At 41.5% G+C, this 17,789-nt stretch overlaps 3 protein-coding genes across 3 annotated transcripts; 2 read left to right on the top strand and 1 right to left on the bottom strand.

Annotated features, from left to right (window-relative positions):
• Positions 1-3,889: 3,889 nt before the first annotated feature.
• LOC135625353 (D-xylose-proton symporter-like 3, chloroplastic) lies at positions 3,890-9,865 on the top strand. Its single transcript, XM_065130055.1, has 14 exons — positions 3,890-4,173; positions 4,261-4,355; positions 4,442-4,520; positions 4,616-4,675; positions 4,771-4,837; positions 4,928-5,052; positions 6,137-6,238; positions 6,332-6,709; positions 6,794-6,841; positions 6,955-7,017; positions 8,326-8,406; positions 8,605-8,703; positions 8,958-9,095; positions 9,549-9,865. Exons 1-14 carry the CDS (start codon positions 3,970-3,972, stop codon positions 9,681-9,683), a joined length of 1,674 nt encoding a protein of 557 aa, XP_064986127.1. The 5' UTR covers positions 3,890-3,969; the 3' UTR covers positions 9,684-9,865.
• Positions 9,866-10,126: 261 nt separating this feature from the next.
• LOC103969934 (WUSCHEL-related homeobox 5) lies at positions 10,127-11,372 on the bottom strand. The gene is made up of 2 exons (XM_009383568.2): positions 11,036-11,372; positions 10,127-10,494 (listed from the first exon to the last, which is right to left on the bottom strand). Exons 1-2 carry the CDS (start codon positions 11,370-11,372, stop codon positions 10,127-10,129), a joined length of 705 nt encoding a protein of 234 aa, XP_009381843.2.
• Positions 11,373-14,442: 3,070 nt separating this feature from the next.
• LOC103969300 (uncharacterized) lies at positions 14,443-15,917 on the top strand. Its single transcript, XM_009382794.3, has one exon. It carries the CDS (start codon positions 14,937-14,939, stop codon positions 15,822-15,824), a length of 888 nt encoding a protein of 295 aa, XP_009381069.2. The 5' UTR covers positions 14,443-14,936; the 3' UTR covers positions 15,825-15,917.
• The last annotated feature ends 1,872 nt before the right edge of the window (positions 15,918-17,789 follow it).

Raw genomic sequence — 17,789 nt, forward strand, 5'->3', positions numbered from 1 at the left:
GATCAGAATTAGACAGTTAACGCAGGAGGAATTGACGTTGCGCCGGAGGAGATCACGTCAGGATATTGGACGGCAGAAGGCTTCGAACGTAGGGCATCGGGCCAAGAAGAGCGGAATTACGCCAAGGATATCGGGGTTGCGGAGGTCAACCGTCGATTGGGCAACAAGCCGCAAGAGAGGACGATGTGCTAAAGAATCAGACGAAGCGCCAACCAATGACGTGCCGGGCAACAGAATGTCAATTCGCGTTGTAATAACTGTCTAGATCGGAGTAGAGTTTTGGTTTGCATGTGCAGGATTAACTACGATAACGATGAAGGCATAAAGTGAAACAAAGTGTGGAGTCAAGAATGAAGGATTCGTTGGGAGTTCAAGAGTTCGACGGAAGTTCGAAGGATCATCGGGAACGCTGCCGGAACTAGCCGAGAATGAGTAGGGAGCTTGCCGAAGGGTTTTTTGGAAGCTTGCCGGAAGGTTCGTGGGAAGTTCGCAGAGTTTGCCGAGAGAGATCGGAGCTTGCCGAAGAAGCTCATTGGAACTCGCCAAGATCAAATCGTGAAGTTTAAGAGCTTGCCGGGAGTCCGTAGAATGGTTTCCGAGAGTTTATCGGAAGACCGCCGAAAGTTCGCCGGAAGCTCGCCGGAAGAAGTCTTGACTTATGGACTTTGTAATAGCTTATATAATGTCTTTAAAATTCGTAGTTAGCATGTTAATTAGGGTTAGGATTAGGTATTAATCCTATAACCCAAGTATGGGCCTATAACACTGTAGGCTGAAAACACTATAGGCGGTGGGCTGAAAACACTGTAGCGGGCTGAAAACACTGTAGGCAGTGGCACCGCCTGGGCTGAGCGGTGGCACCGCCCAGCACCCGAGTGCTGGGCGGTGACACCTCTTGGGCTGGGCGGTGGCACCGCCCAGCACCCGAGCGCTGGGCGGTGGCACCGCTTGGCTGGGCGGTGGCACCGTCAGCATCGGGAACCCAAAGAGGATTTGAATTTTGGAGCCCAAATTTTGGAGCCCAAATTTGAATCCTCTTGAGGCCTATAAATACCCCTCAAATCTCAGCTGAGATTACAACCTTTTGAGCAGCGAGAGTTTGAGAGAAAAATCTTAGAAAAGTGTTAGCTTTCTTTCTTTTCAATTTGCTAGTGTTTACCTCATCTCTTCTCGAAAATCTGTAAGAGAGTGAACCGCTTGTAAAGAGTTGTAAGAGGGGTATTTACCCTTCCATTTCAAGAAGCTTGCTAGTGGAAGGTGGGAGCCTCATCGAAGAGGGGCCTCGCAAGTGGAGTAGGTCATTTGACCGAACCACTCTAAAATCGACGTGATCTGTGGTTTGCGTTTCATTACTGTTATTTATATTATTGCAAATCTTCTTATATGTTCTTGTTCCTTATTATTTTTGCTGTGCATATTTAAGAATACGCTTTCAAGATTAAACTTGTCAAGTTCCGCTCTCTTCATACGAAAGATTTTTTATAAAACCGAAGTTTTTATCCGCTGCACTAATTCACCTCCCCCTCTTAGTGCTGCTCCGATCCTAACAAAATGTAGTTCTGATTTCATTTAACACAAACAGAAGATGTCCATGGATAAGTACTCTTTTGATGATACTGGCTTTCTGATATTAGCCGCTTGGTCAATCATTTATGCTTAAAATTCAAGCTTCATTCTTAATAGAGAAACAACATTGTAAGATGACCTGTGTTTCTTGTTACATTTGGCTCATTTGTTCTTATTTATTTGTCATTGCCATGAAGAAATTTCTGTAGTTGAGAAAATTGAAACTCTCACTTGTTTTTGTGTTCTATTTCATATTTATGTAAAATCAATAAGCAAACCTTTTTTCTTTTTTTCATTATGCCTCTTTATTTTATGGTAAAATGCATTCTTTGTCTCAGTGGTAGATGCAATCCTTATCCTTCCTTTTCATTGACTGGAACTCTTTAAGTGCCATGTTGTTGCACTTCAAATGATTGTACCCTCCATTGTCAGTATACAGAATTTATTCGGTTCATTAAAGCTTAGGTGGCAAAGTAAATTAATACATTTGGGTTAAAGAAGGCGAATACATTTGGATTAATGAAGACCCAATGAGATCCATGAAATCCAGTTATAATGCATAATACAGTCCTTATATTTCTCGGAACAATGTTCTTTTTTCCCTTTGACAATTTCAGTGCCCTTTTACTTTGTTTTCCTCTGTGAGAGATTAAATGGATGCAATGGTATGCATGCTCTCTTTATTGCATGAAGCCAGCTGAATTGGCATCAGCAGCATGGATTTAGTGAATATAATACAAATTATATATTAGTTATACACATGTATAATATACCACAGGGTATCCAGCTAAAGAAATGTACATAGTAGATTTGTATAATTTGTGTTGATCCATTGTGAAATATCTTTTTGAAGCTAAAATCTAACAAAATTGACAATAATAACAGTGTAAAAGCTGAGGTTCTAAAATTGAAGTGGGTGTTTTCCCCTCAAGATTTGAATGATTATATAAACAAACACCATTAACCTTATCAATGCGGTGAAGAGGATGTGTTTTGGTGGTTTCTTTTGATAAATAAGAATCAAGATTTTCTATGTCTTAGCAGGGGCTGGTCCCTCTCACTTTCCTCTGCATGTGACCTGGGACAAAAAATTTACTCTTCCGATAAATGCAAATGTAGTTTTTTGTGTTTTACTTTGGTATACACCATGTAATTTACACATGCTAGTAACACAGGCACACCTAGTTTCAGTTCACAACTCTGAATGATGCTGACGGATTGTCTAAGCCGATGACATACAGTTCACAACAATGTTCTGCCAACATTAGACATTTATTACACTGATAATGACCCTAGAAGTTTTTAATAAGGTTGTGCACATAGCAAGGTTATATTTTGTTTGTTCTTTGGAAAAATATTGTCCTCGTCACTAGCTAGCTTCAGTACCACTTATATATCACTCTGTATGTACATGGTGCCAATTTTTTCTCTTTCCATTTGCTTGTGGTTCTTTTCGGCTAATATTAGCATGGTATCATTAACCATTCTTGCTCATAATGTTGCTGTACTTCGAAAAAGGATATGTTCTTTTCTTAAAAAAATTACTCTGCAAGTTTGCTTCATATACCTTTTCAAACCAGTTTGGGCATAATTTTGATTCTGCCAATTTGGGTGTTTATCATCGCGTATACTTTGTTTTTTCTTAAATTCGAGTTGATGTTGAACATAACATACTTGCATCTTTTGAGTCTTCTGATAACTGACTACATGATAGTTCCATTGCATTCTGAGCCTTCTTCTACATATACTTCTCCCACAAATATTGGAAGTTGTCAATGGCTTCTGCTTGCATTTTAGGACCTCTTATGTTGGACTCCAAATGCTTATTTTAATGATTAATTTGTCTTTTCTTGACTGTTTGAAGACAACTAATTGATCTCTTCTATTCATTCATCTGCTTAAAGTCAACACTCTGTAAAGTCAGTAAATGAGCATTCTCAGGTCAAATCAAATCTTTTTTGTGTGTGTGTGTATATATATATAAGGTTTTCGCATTGTATTTTTTTGTCTTGTTATTTCGTCTTCTGCATCATCTTCATTATTGCTCATGAGATTGGCTTGTTCTGCAGTCAACACATGCATTTCACATGGCGCATCAAGATTAGCGCGGCCTCTCCTACCTGCCGTCCGCTTTTTGCAGCATGATGGGCTTTGATACTTTGGACAAATTCAATGTTTTCTATATCCGTTTGAACGGTACCCGCCTGGCTACCTGCCTTGTGATTGAAAGAAAAGGTGTCCCCACGAGATGGATGGCACGTGCTCTTTCATATTATAAGACGGTAGTTTGGACGGGCAAACTTTTGTCCTTAAATTTGAAGGTGGCGTCTGTTTTTTCTGGACTTAAAACGTTTTGGTTCGCTGGAATTCGACGGAGGAGAAAACGTCGGTGTTTACACGCGGATGGCGAGCGTTTTGGCCCCTTCCGCCACTGTCCGGCCCATCGCCGGCGGTTACGCGTCGCCGCTTCCGTCCCGGCTGACGCCCACCAAAGTCCACTATAACCCTCAGCCCTTGCGATCTATGAAGAAGAGCAAGAAGAACGCTGCCGCCTCACAATCTTCCCGCCTTCCCCTCCTCCCCACCGTCATCACGCCCAATCTCAGGGTACGCAGCTCTCTCTCGTTCGTTCCGTTGCTGTTTTTGCCTTCTTCGTGCTCTTCGTTTCTTAATTTCTTGCCTTTGAGAGCGAAGCTTCGTCCCCAAGCGCAAGGCCCCGATTACTCGTCCCCGTCCCCCTCGGATGATGCGACAGAGGACGCCTTTTCTTGGTCTTCCGTCGTTATCCCGTAAGCACCCGACGATCTCCTTCTTCTTCTTCTTTTTATTTTGAGAATTGACGTTGTGAATTTGATGGTCAAGTTTCGAAATTTAGGTTCTTGTTCCCTGCTTTGGGTGGTCTTCTCTTCGGTTATGACATTGGTGCCACGTCCGGAGCTTCCATCTCTCTCCAAGTAAGTGAATTTCCAATTTTATGATCCCTCATTGAGATAGATAGAAAAAAGAAGGAAAATTTTGGAATTATACTCGACTTATTATTCTTGCGCAGTCTCCTGAGCTCAGTGGTACCACCTGGTTCAACCTCTCAGCTGTGCAGCTCGGGCTTGTGGTAATATTCAATTTTGCATCTCTTAAAATGGAACACGTTCCTGGTTTTATAAAGAAATATGGGTTGCAAATTTTCTTTGCAATTTGTTGATTCAGGTGAGTGGTTCACTTTATGGAGCTCTTGCGGGATCCCTCATTGCATACCCCACTTCTGATTTTCTTGGTACATATACAACCTTATCCTTTGTCGCACTTTCAATAGTATGTTTTGTTTGTAGTTTGTAGGATACTCACTGCAGTTGTTTTGGTGTAGGAAGAAGAAGAGAATTGATCACAGCTTCTGCGCTATATCTTGTTGGTGGATTGGTCACGGGATGTGCTCCCGATCTTGTTGTTCTTATTATTGGTCGACTTATTTATGGCATTGGTATAGGTATGGTAAGTGCCAAAGACTGGCTTCTTTTTCTTTTTTTGCATCGTTTGTTATATTGAGTAAAATTGGAAGGCCTTAAGGTTGAGGACAATCATAATGGTGTTCCAAACCTTTAGTACTGAAGTCCCACAAAGAAGAAAGAATGCCAATATGTTGCCTTTTAAACTTCAGGGCTCCTTTTATTCTTTCTTCAACATCAATTGAGCTACAATCCTACTTTTTAAACAGCCCTCTTTTCTCTAGGTTGCTTTTCAGTTTCACCAAGATGCATTACAAAGCCAACCTTTTCTAAAATGAGGATTTAGTTTAGATTGAATTGATAGTTCTACAACTATGAGTTAAATGTCATTCTCAAAATTCAGTTTGTTTTTTTAGTTTTTACAACCCTCAAATTGTCGGACCTATTGCAATAAATAGATTTCTGATGAAATATTTGGTGTATAAGCATGATCATTTGGGTCTATCACAAAAAGCGTGATCATTTGGGTCTATCACGAAGATTATAGACCAGACTAGTTCATTTGTGCCACATTACATTCTCAAAATTACCGAAAAAAATAAGAGAGGAAGGAGAGAGAGTGGAAAAAAAATAAGAGACAGAGAGAAAAGAAGAGAGGAACTAAACCTCCTTTTCTCCATTCACGAGACTCAGAACTATAGTAAAATTAGCCTCCTAGTTGGAGCATTACCTGTCTAATTAACACTTATTTTAATCTAGGACTTGATGTGATGGTCTTTCACTTTAATTACACACTTATGTGATATCTAATTCTTTGATAATTCATGTATGTGCAAAGCTTGTAACCACAGCACTCCCTCTTAGACTTGAACTATCCATTCAATAATCTTAACTTGTCCTTGGAAGTTAAGATATTAGGGTATAACAGAACTTTTGTGTAAGCATATGTTGTCCTTGGAAGTTTAGTACTGCAACCTTGTTTTAGGCATTCAATCCTAGCACAAACCACACTGGTAGGGTCATCTCTCCATGTGTACTCTGAATATGTGATGATCAACATAATCAACAGTTCTTTTGAATGGTAGTAACTTTACTACTTTCAGTGACAAGTCTGTACGCCTTTACTGTAGGCCATGCATGGAGCTCCTCTTTATATTGCAGAGACATCCCCATCGCAAATACGTGGAACATTGATATCTCTCAAGGAGCTTTTTATTGTTCTTGGGATATTGGTAACATCTTCTACTTCTTGATGACTGACGTCCCCCTCATTTTAGAAGTCAGAAAACTTTTGATACTGAGAAGATCTTTTCATATTAATCCAGTTGGGGTATCTTGTGGGAAGTGTTGAGATTACTGCCGTTGGAGGGTGGCGGTACATGTATGGTTTGAGTGCTCCAATTGCACTTGCAATGGCTATGGGCATGTGGACTCTGCCACCATCTCCAAGATGGTTACTTCTTAGGGCAGTTCAAGGGAAGGGAGCTTTAGAGGATTATAAAGAAAAGGCTATGAATGCCTTGGCCAAGCTTCGTGGTCGTCCAGCTGGTGATAAAATATCCGAGAGACAAATAGATGAAACTCTGGTTTCACTGAAGGCTGCATATGCCGAGGAGGAATCTGAAGGCAGTTTATTGGAGGTATTTCAAGGAGCAAGTTTGAAGGCTTTTATAATTGGAGGAGGATTGGTCCTTTTCCAGCAGGTGGGTTGCTATATCGTTTTAGATTTTCTATGTAGCTTTGGCTTACAAGTTGCACTTTTGGAAAACTGAATTTTGTTTTGGCAGATAACTGGGCAACCAAGTGTTTTGTACTATGCTACTTCAATCCTTCAGGTGCTTTGAAAGGAATTTCTATGTTTTGGATGATGGAGTTAATCTGTTCAATCTTTTGGGCTTCGCTGGTGGTTTTTGTTTTCTTCTTCTTCTTCTTCTTCTTTTCCTTGCAGAGTGCTGGATTTTCAGCTGCATCTGATGCTGCTAGAGTTTCTGTTGTGATTGGGCTATTTAAGGTATGACCTTAATAATTTCACTTATTAAGATTTTTAACTTTAAGTATGGATTAAAAGACATGTAGAAACAAATATGATGATAGATCTGACCAATTATTAATTGTTTGATACCTCAAATGTGACAGTACCTAAATAAACACAGAAATGGAGAACAATTCTCATATAATCATCTTGTTATATCTTACCTAAATTTTTTGCATCATGATTAAGAATGAATCTTTATGTTCATTTCAATTTCTCCCTGGAAGTAAAAAGGGAAGTTTATCATACCTCATCTGTAACTTGAAAATTCGAACATTACTGGCCCACCAGAGCTGAATACCTTCATTAGTAGCTTAGAACCTGCATCAAAGAGGAATAGTGTCTGCTAAACCATGCTTTTTCTTGCTAGCTTCATTATCCTGTAGTTTATTGACATAATCAGGATGTTACCAAATTCGTCTTGTTGTATGATCAATGGGATATAAATAGAAGTGTACTGTGAAGATGTTTTAAAGAGCAGTAAAGAGTTCAAAATCGAAAATAAAATAAAATAACAAGGATGTGAAGATGTTTTTCAAATGCTTCATACACCTAAGGGTATGTAATTTAGTTTTATTTTCTAACCTACATTATGTGCCCACTTGAAGTCTGTCTAGATTATCCATCTACCAAAAAGAGAAGAGAGTCTATCAGCTTCTTTTTTGATAACTTATCTGATCCTCTATGCAATGGACCTTGGTACCCATGCATTTATGCATGCTACAATATGCACATGCTGTATGCATGCAGATTGTACCATATGGACGTTGTGTTTTATGTGTGAATATTTGTTACTATGAGCTGATATTGTTTGTATGGAGATTGTATTATTAATCTGCAGACTGTATGTACGAATAATATAAGAGAATTTGGCACATAATCATGATTATTTTCATCACAACTTGCAGCTGCTACTTTCGCTGGCATATGCTTGTCTTCTAATATGTATCTATGCATCTATCACACTGTGCATGGTTATTACCAAGCATGAACGGAATTGAGTAAGAAACAGACCACAGTACAACCTCATAATTACTTGGTTTTTAAGTTCATGTCATTCATGTAGATATTTCTGAATGTGACTTGATGCTTCCTGATTTTGTCTAACGTTATAACGTTTTATCTTAATCTTAGTTATTTTCATGATACTTTTATTTTTTTCCAATACAAATTTCCTATTGTTTGTCACTTTTGGTATTGTTTGCGATATCACTATATTTAATACATAAAAGAAGTATCATAAGCTCCTACGAAGTGAGAATTTTTCTGGTTGGTTTGGTTTTTCAGCTGCTGATGACTGGGATAGCTGTTTTAAAAGTTGACAACCTTGGGAGACGGCCGTTGTTGATAGGAGGCGTTGGTGGAATTGTACGTACTTATTTTTGTTTTGTTACCACTTCAAAGTTTTATTATACAAACTTGATGATGGTGGATCATATGCCTTTGGGCGGAATGGTTCCTTAACTTTCATATCCTGACTTTGCTATGCGTCAAACTTGATGTTAATTGATATCTTTGCTTCATTATACAAAGATGAAGAAAAACCTTTCTTCTCGGGTGGTGCAGGTGCTCTCTTTGTTCCTTCTTGCAGCATATTACAAAGTTCTTGGAAGCCTTCCCCTGGTGGCAGTAGGTGCTTTGCTTCTGTACGTTGGCTCATACCAGGTAGATTTCTTATCCCACCATATGCATCCTCAAATGTGGTGCTGAGAATATATTTGATTTTGGCAGTGTTTTCACCTGTAATTCTTTGGAGGACTAGCTGTTCCAAATTAGTCAACTATATGTTCCAAATGCAATCAGATGGGAGATAAATATTAAAATTCAGATTCCATTTAACTTATATCACTTAGAGATAGCCTGTTAAAATGACTACCAAGATGCTTTTCTGAATACCATTACTGTGGTGTGATTTCCAGGTATCGTTCGGTCCAATTAGTTGGCTGATGGTGTCAGAAATATTCCCACTCCGTACAAGAGGACGCGGAATCAGTCTTGCGGTTCTTACTAACTTCGGATCGAATGCACTAGTCACATTTGCTTTTTCACCCCTGAAGGTATTAATGCTACAAGGGATTTTTTTAATAGAAAAATATAATGTTATTGACATATCATTTTGTCATATTTATAATGATTAATTTAGCAGCCAGCTAGCCAGTTGATGCTGACAATATCTGATCATTGTAAATAGTTTAGACCAATATAAATGCCGATATCTATGACCCATGAAGTTTGTGTTGTCCTTTGAAAATTTCAAAATTATTAAAAATTAACTTGCTATTAGCTTGGATAATTTTTTGCTCTCATGTTTAATCTGCTCTCGGATTTATATTGGTAGCAAACCTTTATGGCATGTCTACCCTTATCTATGTTATCACGGGTTAGTTATTTGGTGACTACCTGAATCTTCTTCTGATCTCTACTCAAATTAAGTACATTTTAGCTTTTGATTTAATACCCTTTAATGTATGATTTTGTTGGTACTGATGTTTTTACATCTCATCATGTAGGAGCTTCTTGGACCAGCTAATATTTTTCTTCTCTTCGGGGCTATTGCATTGCTGTCGCTTACTTTCGTCTACTTCTATGTTCCGGAGACAAAAGGCTTGAGTTTGGAGGAAATCGAAACCAAGATCTTGAATTGAAGGCCTCAATCATCTTGCTTTCCATCCAAACATGACAGTAAATACTGTTTTTGTTGCTCATGTGCCTCATGCTTAATGTAAGCAAACTATGGTGGACAATAGTCTTCTCAAATGTACATTCTACAAATTCTATCTCACTTTTTTACATACTATTTATTGACGCAGCCACAGCTTTCTTTTTCTGGTCTTTAATGCGATTTATTTTTGGTCCAAATGTGTTGGAAAGGGATTACAGAGAAACAATGGCTTGGCTCAATTATTGTCTTCCTGTTGTTGTGTCAAACTGCAATCAGACCTTTGTCTCTGATACCACATTGAAATCTGAGAGTTCTCTTTGAGGATTCACAATTCTCGCAGTTTAAAGGAGATGTAATGACCGGATTAAATGAGTTCCAAAACAGAATAAAGCAACGGGGATGAGCAGAAGAGGCACAACACTGTCCTTAGGACTGCTTGTTAGCACCACCAAAGAAGTTAAACAAGGGCTGGTTCTCGCCGCCCACCTCTTCTTCTCCTTCGTCTTCCTCTACGCTCTCAATCTCGGTCGAAGCCGACGTCGGAGTGCTTCCTGACCTCCTCTCCAATATGCCGGTCGGGTGCAACGGGAAGAGCTGCAGCGTCTCATGACCGCTCTCATCCCTATTGCGACAACCAGCACGAGAAGGTGTTTGGTTTCTCCCTTGGATCATTCCCATCTTTTGGAAGTCCGTCGGCTTCGCAGCCGCCGGAAAGATCACGTTAGGGAACTGCGGGTGGAAGAAGCCGACACCACCGACCTGCGGCACCGGTACGTAATATGGACTGCAACCAACTGCAAGACACATGAAGAACGATGAACACTGACAGCAGAGAGAGAAGGAAGAGGCAGCGTTTGCACTCTTAAGATAAATACTGCACCATAAATGATGAAGAAGACGATGTATCTGAGATTTGGACTGTCGTCCGATCCTATACAAGCATGAAGTATATAAGAGGATTCAGAGAAGGGACTGTTGACGAGTTCCAGGAAAAGTGCGTTCAAAGGGCGTCAAGCAGGGAGGACTTCACATGGACGAGACAAGGGATAACAAAGCATCAAAGAAATGTCTTCCCACGAGACCTGATCTTTGTACTTTGCGGTAGGACTTCACATGGTCGAGGCTACGACCAGACAAGATCTTATATACACATGCAAGGGAAGAAGTACAGATTTCATGTAGGTGTTTCTTTTACTTGAGATGACCAATATAATTGGTGAGAATGCATGCATGCATGCATGCAAGATGCAAGCAAGCAAGAAGATTACCGGATGGTACCGGGGAAGGCAATGGAGGAAAGAAGAACCCTAATCAGGGAGGTGTACGGACATATACCGTCGGTGCAAGTAGGAAGAGGAAGAGAGGGAGCGGTGGGTGGGAGGATGGGAGGCGGGGCACGTTGGAGCAGCCTACTGAAGTAGGCGAAGCTCTCCTGCTTCTGCTTCTGCCTCTGCCTCGCTTTGTGGTTCTGAAACCAGTAGAAGACGTTCTTCCCCTCGATGTTCCCGTACTCCCTCAGCTTCCCGGTTATGTGCTGTATCTGCTCCGCGCTGGGGGTCCTGATTCCCTGCTTGTAGAGGCCTTCCAGTACGGATATCTGCTCCTTGGTAGGGTTCCACCTCGAGCTAGAAGGGGAGGAGGAGGAAGACGACGAGCCCTTGCCTCCCTCCATAGCACTGGAACAGCTACGGCGGAGAAACAGAGTGAGAGAGGCGCTGGTCTTTTATGCATGCATGAGAGGAGAGGATAGGAGAGGGAGGGAGGAAGAGCGTGAGATGGTGTGTAGTGCTTGTCGTGTAGTGGGGTCAAAAACGTGAAGGGTTTGACATGCGTATGGTTCTGGGCGCAGGAAAAGCTCTGAAAACATGGCGGGGAGCGGCTGGGGTGGCGCCAGGTGCTGCTGCTTCGTTTTCTCTCTCTCTCTCTCTCTGTAGGGGATACGGCCATCGAATGGTGGGTGTGTGTGGGGAGGTGATGGTGCTGCTGCTGCTGCGTTAGGCCTTTTACAGGTAAATGGGATTCGAGGAGGCCTCCTCGGGAATGAAATGTATTCTTTCCTTGCGCCATTGGCCTTCTTGGAGATTTGATTTGTTCGCTTCTGCCTATGGTGGTGCTGCTTGGTGATGATCATCGATCAGCTAAAGATCCATGCAGGCTTCTCTTGATGTACATTCGTCGGTGCATCAACCACATAGAAAGAAAGCACAAAGACCAGAGGGGAAGAGTCAAGCAATTAATGCCGAGGGAGGGAGGGAGGGAGGCGTCGATCTCGGGAAGAGAGAGGAGGAGACTACCGCATGCTGATCCAAGACACACAAATGGCACGAAATCTCGCCCTTTTCTGCATGGAGATCCGGTGGGAATTCGTAGGCTCATCGAGAAGGAGAAGGGAAGCGACCGAGTGCAGCAAACAAAAGAAAAGGAAGGCAGAGGCGGGGGAGGAAAAAGAAGAGGAAGAGGGAGGCATGTTTGTGATGTGCATGGTAGTCAGCAGCAGCGGTAGCGGAGTTTGGCCTACTGGCCCATAGGTAGTCCTCCTCGTCCTCCACCGCGACGTAGCTGAGGTACAGGTCATTCGAGGCCGGGTGGGATGTGGTGGGTGCGTCGGGAAATGGCGATCTCTACATGGAGTGGGAGACCAAACGGCGAGGGCGATACTGCATATCTCCACCATGCATGGATGGGGAGCGCGGGGAGGAGGGCCTTCAAACCCCCCTGCTTCGCCTGTTTCGGGAACGGAGTCATTGTGTACGTGAATGGATGAGAGAGAGAGAGAGAGAGAGAGAGAGAGAGAGGCGAGGATGTGTTCGCCTCGTGAGTGCTGACTGATTCTACGAGGCTGTAGCAGCAGCGGCAGTGAGAAGTATGTGGATTTGTTGGGGGGTGGGTGTGTCAGCGGAGACCCAGCAGCGGTGGTAACAACCATGGAGAAGGACAGCGTTGCGAGCATCGGTCGGCCGAGTGCAGGAAGACGAAGACGAAGACGAAGGCATGCAGTGACAGATATTAGGATTATTTGGATATCGCAAATATTGGAATAATTACGTCACTATAATAATGCATTTTGCCAATCGACATTTTAAAGAATAATATAATTAAAAATTTTGAACTAATATTTAACCCATTATTTTTAAGAAGATTATTATTTGTAATATTTTTTGCTATTTATATTTTTATTTTAAGACTTTTTATTTTTTTAAACTACCCTAAATACTCTTTAAAAATGGGGTTAATATTTAACCCATCCATTACTCTTTTAAGGATATTATTATTTATAATCATTTTTATTATTTTATAATCTTTATAAATTTTTAATATTTTTAAATTATTCTTTTATAAATAAACATAAATATTCTCTTTTTTTCTCCTCCTCTTTCATCTCTTTTTCTCTTTCTTTTTTCTCATCTTCTTCTTTCTACCAACAACAAAATAAGAGGTTGTGAGGAAAGATGGAATGATACCAAGCGATGTCGACAATGATAAAGTAAGAGGTTGTGAGGAAAGAATAAAAAGAAAAGAAAAAAGATATAATCGATAATATAAAAACTATAAGTAGTAAAAAAATATTTTTTTCAAAATTATCGATAGTAAAAAAAAAGATATTGTTAATAGTAAGCTTGCGAAAGTTTCGGGCCACAGAGTGACTCATTTGGGCCTATCATGGATAGAGATAGGAATGGCTCCCTATCTCTATCCATATATTTGGATGGGCCTAAGTTTGATTTGAACTCAGAGCATGAGCTTATATAAGCTTGACTAAAACTCGGTTTATAGTCCCTTTTATTATTGCTGTTTTTGATAATTCACTACAATTTGGAAAATTGATATATATTTGACGACAAACTCGAGTAAATTATTCTTTTTGCTTGTAACAAAAAGAATAACGATAAAAGCTTTTAATTGCCTCACTGTTGACTTCTATTGGTCAAAATAGAACACACAAATAATTGGCTGCGATCAAACCGAGTGTAGCTCATTTGTCCCCGACCGAAGACAGATTGGCAGGTTGACGATGATGGTGGTAGCCAGCTCACTGGTGGGCTAAGTGGGACCCGCAAGCCGCCATGTACGTGGACCAACAGGGAGCTCCTCTTCCCTGAGCCCTGAACCGGTACGGCACAGCAAAAGAACCAGTAAGCATCCTTCTGCCGCAAGTCGTTCCAGACAGAGATGATGAACGACAGGCTATTGTCATTGGCGGTGTAAGTGGGACCCCCAAGGCATGAGGTCAGAGGTCCAACGGGGAGCACCTCTTCCCTGAACCCTGCACCGGTACGGCACAGCAAAAGAACCAGTAAGCATCCTTCTGCCGCAAGTCGTTCCACACAGAGATGATGAGCGATAGTCTATGGTCATTGGCGGGGTTAAGTGGGACCCACAAGCCGTGAGGTCGGAGGACCAACGAGGAGCTCCTCTTCCCTGAACCCCCAATCGGTGGGGCACAGCAAAAGAACCCGTAAGCATCCTTATGCCGTAAGTCGTTCGAGACAGCGATGATGAGCGACAGGCTATGCTCATTGGTGGGCTAAGTGGGACCCGGAACCAGAAGGTGAGATAACCAACAAGGAGCTCCTCTTCCCTGAACCCTAGATCGGTTGCGTACAGCTAAAGAATCCGTAAGAATCCTTCCGCCGCAATTTGTTCAAGACAGCGATGATGAGCGACAGGCTATTGTTTCCGTTTGGGTAATGCTTTAATGTGATGGCACGGGAGGAAACGACAGCGCTCTTCCTCAGCCCATGTGAGCCGCTCTTGGAATCAACGCATCCTCGTCGCCCATACGAGCCGTCAGCCGAGCTCCCAGGGGCAGCGCCGGGCCGTGATGCTCTGGCCCGCCCTCATGGTTTCCTTTATGGTTGGTGGCTTCTTCTGCAGCAAAGCTGAGACCTTTCGGCCTTGATGCTCCAACACGAAGCTAATGTCCTATCCACGGAGTGTTTGGAGCCATGGAGGGATGTCGAAGCAATGTCAGATGTTTCTCAAACCGTGACTTTGGTGGCAAAGGTCTGATCTTTGATATTCTTTCATGGGTGATTGGTCTCGAATCGTGATGTTGATGCTAAAGGTGTAGTCTTGTCGGAGTTCCTCCACCCTCGTCTGGTTTTGAGGGAGAGCAAGTTAGCCTTTGATGTTCTTCCTTTCTCGGTTCCATTTCCTGGCGGTTCTTCTTTGATTTACCCATAAAGGGAGGCGATTCTGAGGCAGTTTCCTATCGAGATATGCTGCTGAGGGAGAGATGAAACCTTTGGGCTGTTTGGGCGTTGGCTTGAGCCTGATCTCAGGCTGCATATTCTTGGCTCTTGTTGCAGAGTTCTACTATTTCTTTTGGTGGAAGAAGCGAGGAAGTAGCAGGGACGTAGAGGAGAACTACAGCAGCCCTGTGAAGGAGCTCCCGGATCTCTTCTGCTGGAAGAAGCCAACTTCTTTGAGCCCCACTGCGCTCAAACCTCAAGAAATCTGCATCTCGGTGAACGGAGCAACTCATTCCGAGGAAGAGCAGCCCCACCTCCGTTCCATCTCTGGTAATGATCTGGTCCTGAAGCCACTCGGAGGAGAGGACACGGTGGACGCAGAGCTCATGTGCCTCGCCGGTCCTCCCAGGTCGCTCTTCACCATCGAAGAGGAGGCGCAGGAAGAGCTGGAGTCCGAGGATGCGATCGCCAGAGGTGGGAGGAGCAGGCGGGGTTGCACAGGGAAGAGCCTGCGGGATCTGCTTCTCGTATCAGAGACTCCGACCTTGACCCCTCTGTCCTCCCCTCCCCTCTTCTCTCCTCCTCTGACTCCAATGGCTTGCTACAAGCAAAATGGATTCAACCCGCTGTTCGAACCCACAAAGGACGAAGCTTTGGCCTGGATGTGGTCGTCTCCGCCTCCGACGCTCAAGTTCCTCAAGGATGCCGAGGAGAAGCTGTACCGGAAGACGCTGGTGGAAGAAGCACTGAAGGTTCACAAAGGCCGTAGCAGGCATGTCGAAAGCAAGGAGACGAAGGAAGCTTCCGTTGCTCCTCTTCTTCCTCCAGTTGCTGCCATTTCTCCGCAGGTGATTCCGTTAGCCAATGGGAAACCGCAACGAGATCTCATCATTTCCAACGAGTTCCCCATTGAATTCTCATCGAATGCATGAGATGTGTCTGTAAATTTCGTGACCATGGATATAATTCAAACATCTACATGTTTCTGTGCTTGCAGTGGAAATGGAAATGGAAATGTTTGGTCATGCATGTTGTCTTCCTTTTCTTCTTGCTTCTTCGTCTTCTTGATGCAGCCACAAGGGAGCTTCTCCGATCAAAGAGAGGCGGATGACGAGATGCAGATTGGGTTCCTAGGAGAAGCGGCAACAAACATGTGATGCTTGTTTGATCTCTGACACTCCCATTCTGATACATCTTGGTCGTATACCCTCCATGGAATTGTTGATCCAGAACAATGGGTTGCACCTGATGCTCAGGACCCATAAGGGAAATGCTGCCCACAGCACATCAGCTCTGACTGCGCCATCTCTGCCGATGTGCCGAGTTTTCTTGGCTTATCATTGGAGTTCCCTGTTCCTGTCTCTCTGTCTCTCTGTGCGACCCACTTGTACGTCGTCCTGTTCATGTCTGCTACTTATCCATGAGGATGGTCACGAGGTGAGGAGGACAACTCAGAAGCTGAAACACTTGGAAGACAGAATTTGAGCTCGTCTTCATTTCATGATTCGAATAGGGAGAGCATGTGATGAAGCAGCTTGGCATCATTTTTCTTGGCAGTGGAGGTTAAGGTAGAAGATAAACTATGCATGCATGGTGGTCCAACATGGATCCAACGCATCTACTGTTAGAGGATGATACAAGAACATGGCTCATGCTGGCTTCCACAGTATGACATTTGTGTTATCATCACTGTCCATCATGATTCATTAGTCTAGGTTGATAGCCTCACCAAAATGATATCACAGAAGGAACAAAATAAACATCTATGTGTTCCTAAATATCTTTGGAGAGATATCATTCTTATTATTTCATATTTAATTAATCAGATATCTATCAAAATATTTAATTTTTAATTATCCCTTGATCGTTTATCCTTCCTTTCTTTATTCACATGTGAATCTATTAACTGTTTTAGATATTTGGGTGTATTATTTTTATCGTTATTCATAACTATCGTCGAAGTAAGTTCGATCATTATACATTAAAGTATATGTTTATTGGTTACTCCCCGACTCAAAAGAGTTACGAATATTATGATCTAATATCAAAAAAATATTCGATCATCTTGATTTTTCCGTTGTCAATTGAAAACGAATTAGATTTTATATAATGCATCATATATCTAAATGTATTAAAGCCTTTATAGCTCACTTGTTTAATTTAGAAATTCTAAAAAATATAAGTGATACTTTATTAATTCCAAAATAAAATGAGATAATTATGAAGGAGATAAGAGCTCTAAAAAAAAATTGATACTTGGAGCATTTGCTAAAGGGGAAAAATATAATGGGATACAAATGAGTGTTTAGTGTTAAATATAAGATAGATAATTATTTGAAAGATACAAATTGGTTATAAAATGATTTACTCGAACATATGGTATTGATAACCAAGAAACATTTGCTTCCGTTATAAAACTAAATACTATTTGAGTATTATTATCTCATGCAATTAATTTTGAACCCTCTTTATATCAATTAATTTTGAAGGTTAAGTATACATGGATCTAACTCGACTTTGAGAATTTGTATAGCATAAATATGATGTGCAAGTTGAGAAGATCGTTTTATCGTCTCAAACAATCACTACACACATATTTTGAGAGGTTCACAAAGTCAGATTTATGGTCATAGATATACTCAAAGTCATAGGCACTATACAATGTTTTATAAACACTAAAATAAGAAAGAAATTGCTAGTCTTATAATTTATGTACAGCATATTATCCTAACAAGTAATGATATATCAAAACCGGAGAAATTGAAGTATATTCTAGACAAAAATTTTGAAATTAAAAATATTGAATAGTTAAAAGAATGTGATATTTGTTTACAAAGAAAATATATTTTAAACCTTTTAAAAGAAATAGATATGCTTGATTGTAAACTTATGAATAC

This window comes from Musa acuminata, chromosome BXJ2-10 (genome assembly GCF_036884655.1).
Source record: "Musa acuminata AAA Group cultivar baxijiao chromosome BXJ2-10, Cavendish_Baxijiao_AAA, whole genome shotgun sequence".
In the NCBI taxonomy this organism is placed as follows: Eukaryota; Viridiplantae; Streptophyta; class Magnoliopsida; order Zingiberales; family Musaceae; genus Musa; species Musa acuminata.

Excerpts from the sequence above, each read along its gene's own strand:
- LOC103969934 (XM_009383568.2), bottom strand. The coding sequence starts at position 11,372 with ATGGAGGGAGGCAAGGGCTCGTCGTCTTCCTCCTCCTCCCCTTCTAGC. Across the intron at positions 10,495-11,035 it reads TCTTCCTACTTGCACCGACG|TTGGTTGCAGTCCATATTAC; the intron begins GTATATGTCCGT and ends TGTGTCTTGCAG.
- LOC103969300 (XM_009382794.3), top strand. The coding sequence starts at position 14,937 with ATGAAACCTTTGGGCTGTTTGGGCGTTGGCTTGAGCCTGATCTCAGGC.
- LOC135625353 (XM_065130055.1), top strand. The coding sequence starts at position 3,970 with ATGGCGAGCGTTTTGGCCCCTTCCGCCACTGTCCGGCCCATCGCCGGC. Across the intron at positions 6,842-6,954 it reads ATGCTACTTCAATCCTTCAG|AGTGCTGGATTTTCAGCTGC; the intron begins GTGCTTTGAAAG and ends TTTTCCTTGCAG. Across the intron at positions 8,407-8,604 it reads TAGGAGGCGTTGGTGGAATT|GTGCTCTCTTTGTTCCTTCT; the intron begins GTACGTACTTAT and ends CGGGTGGTGCAG.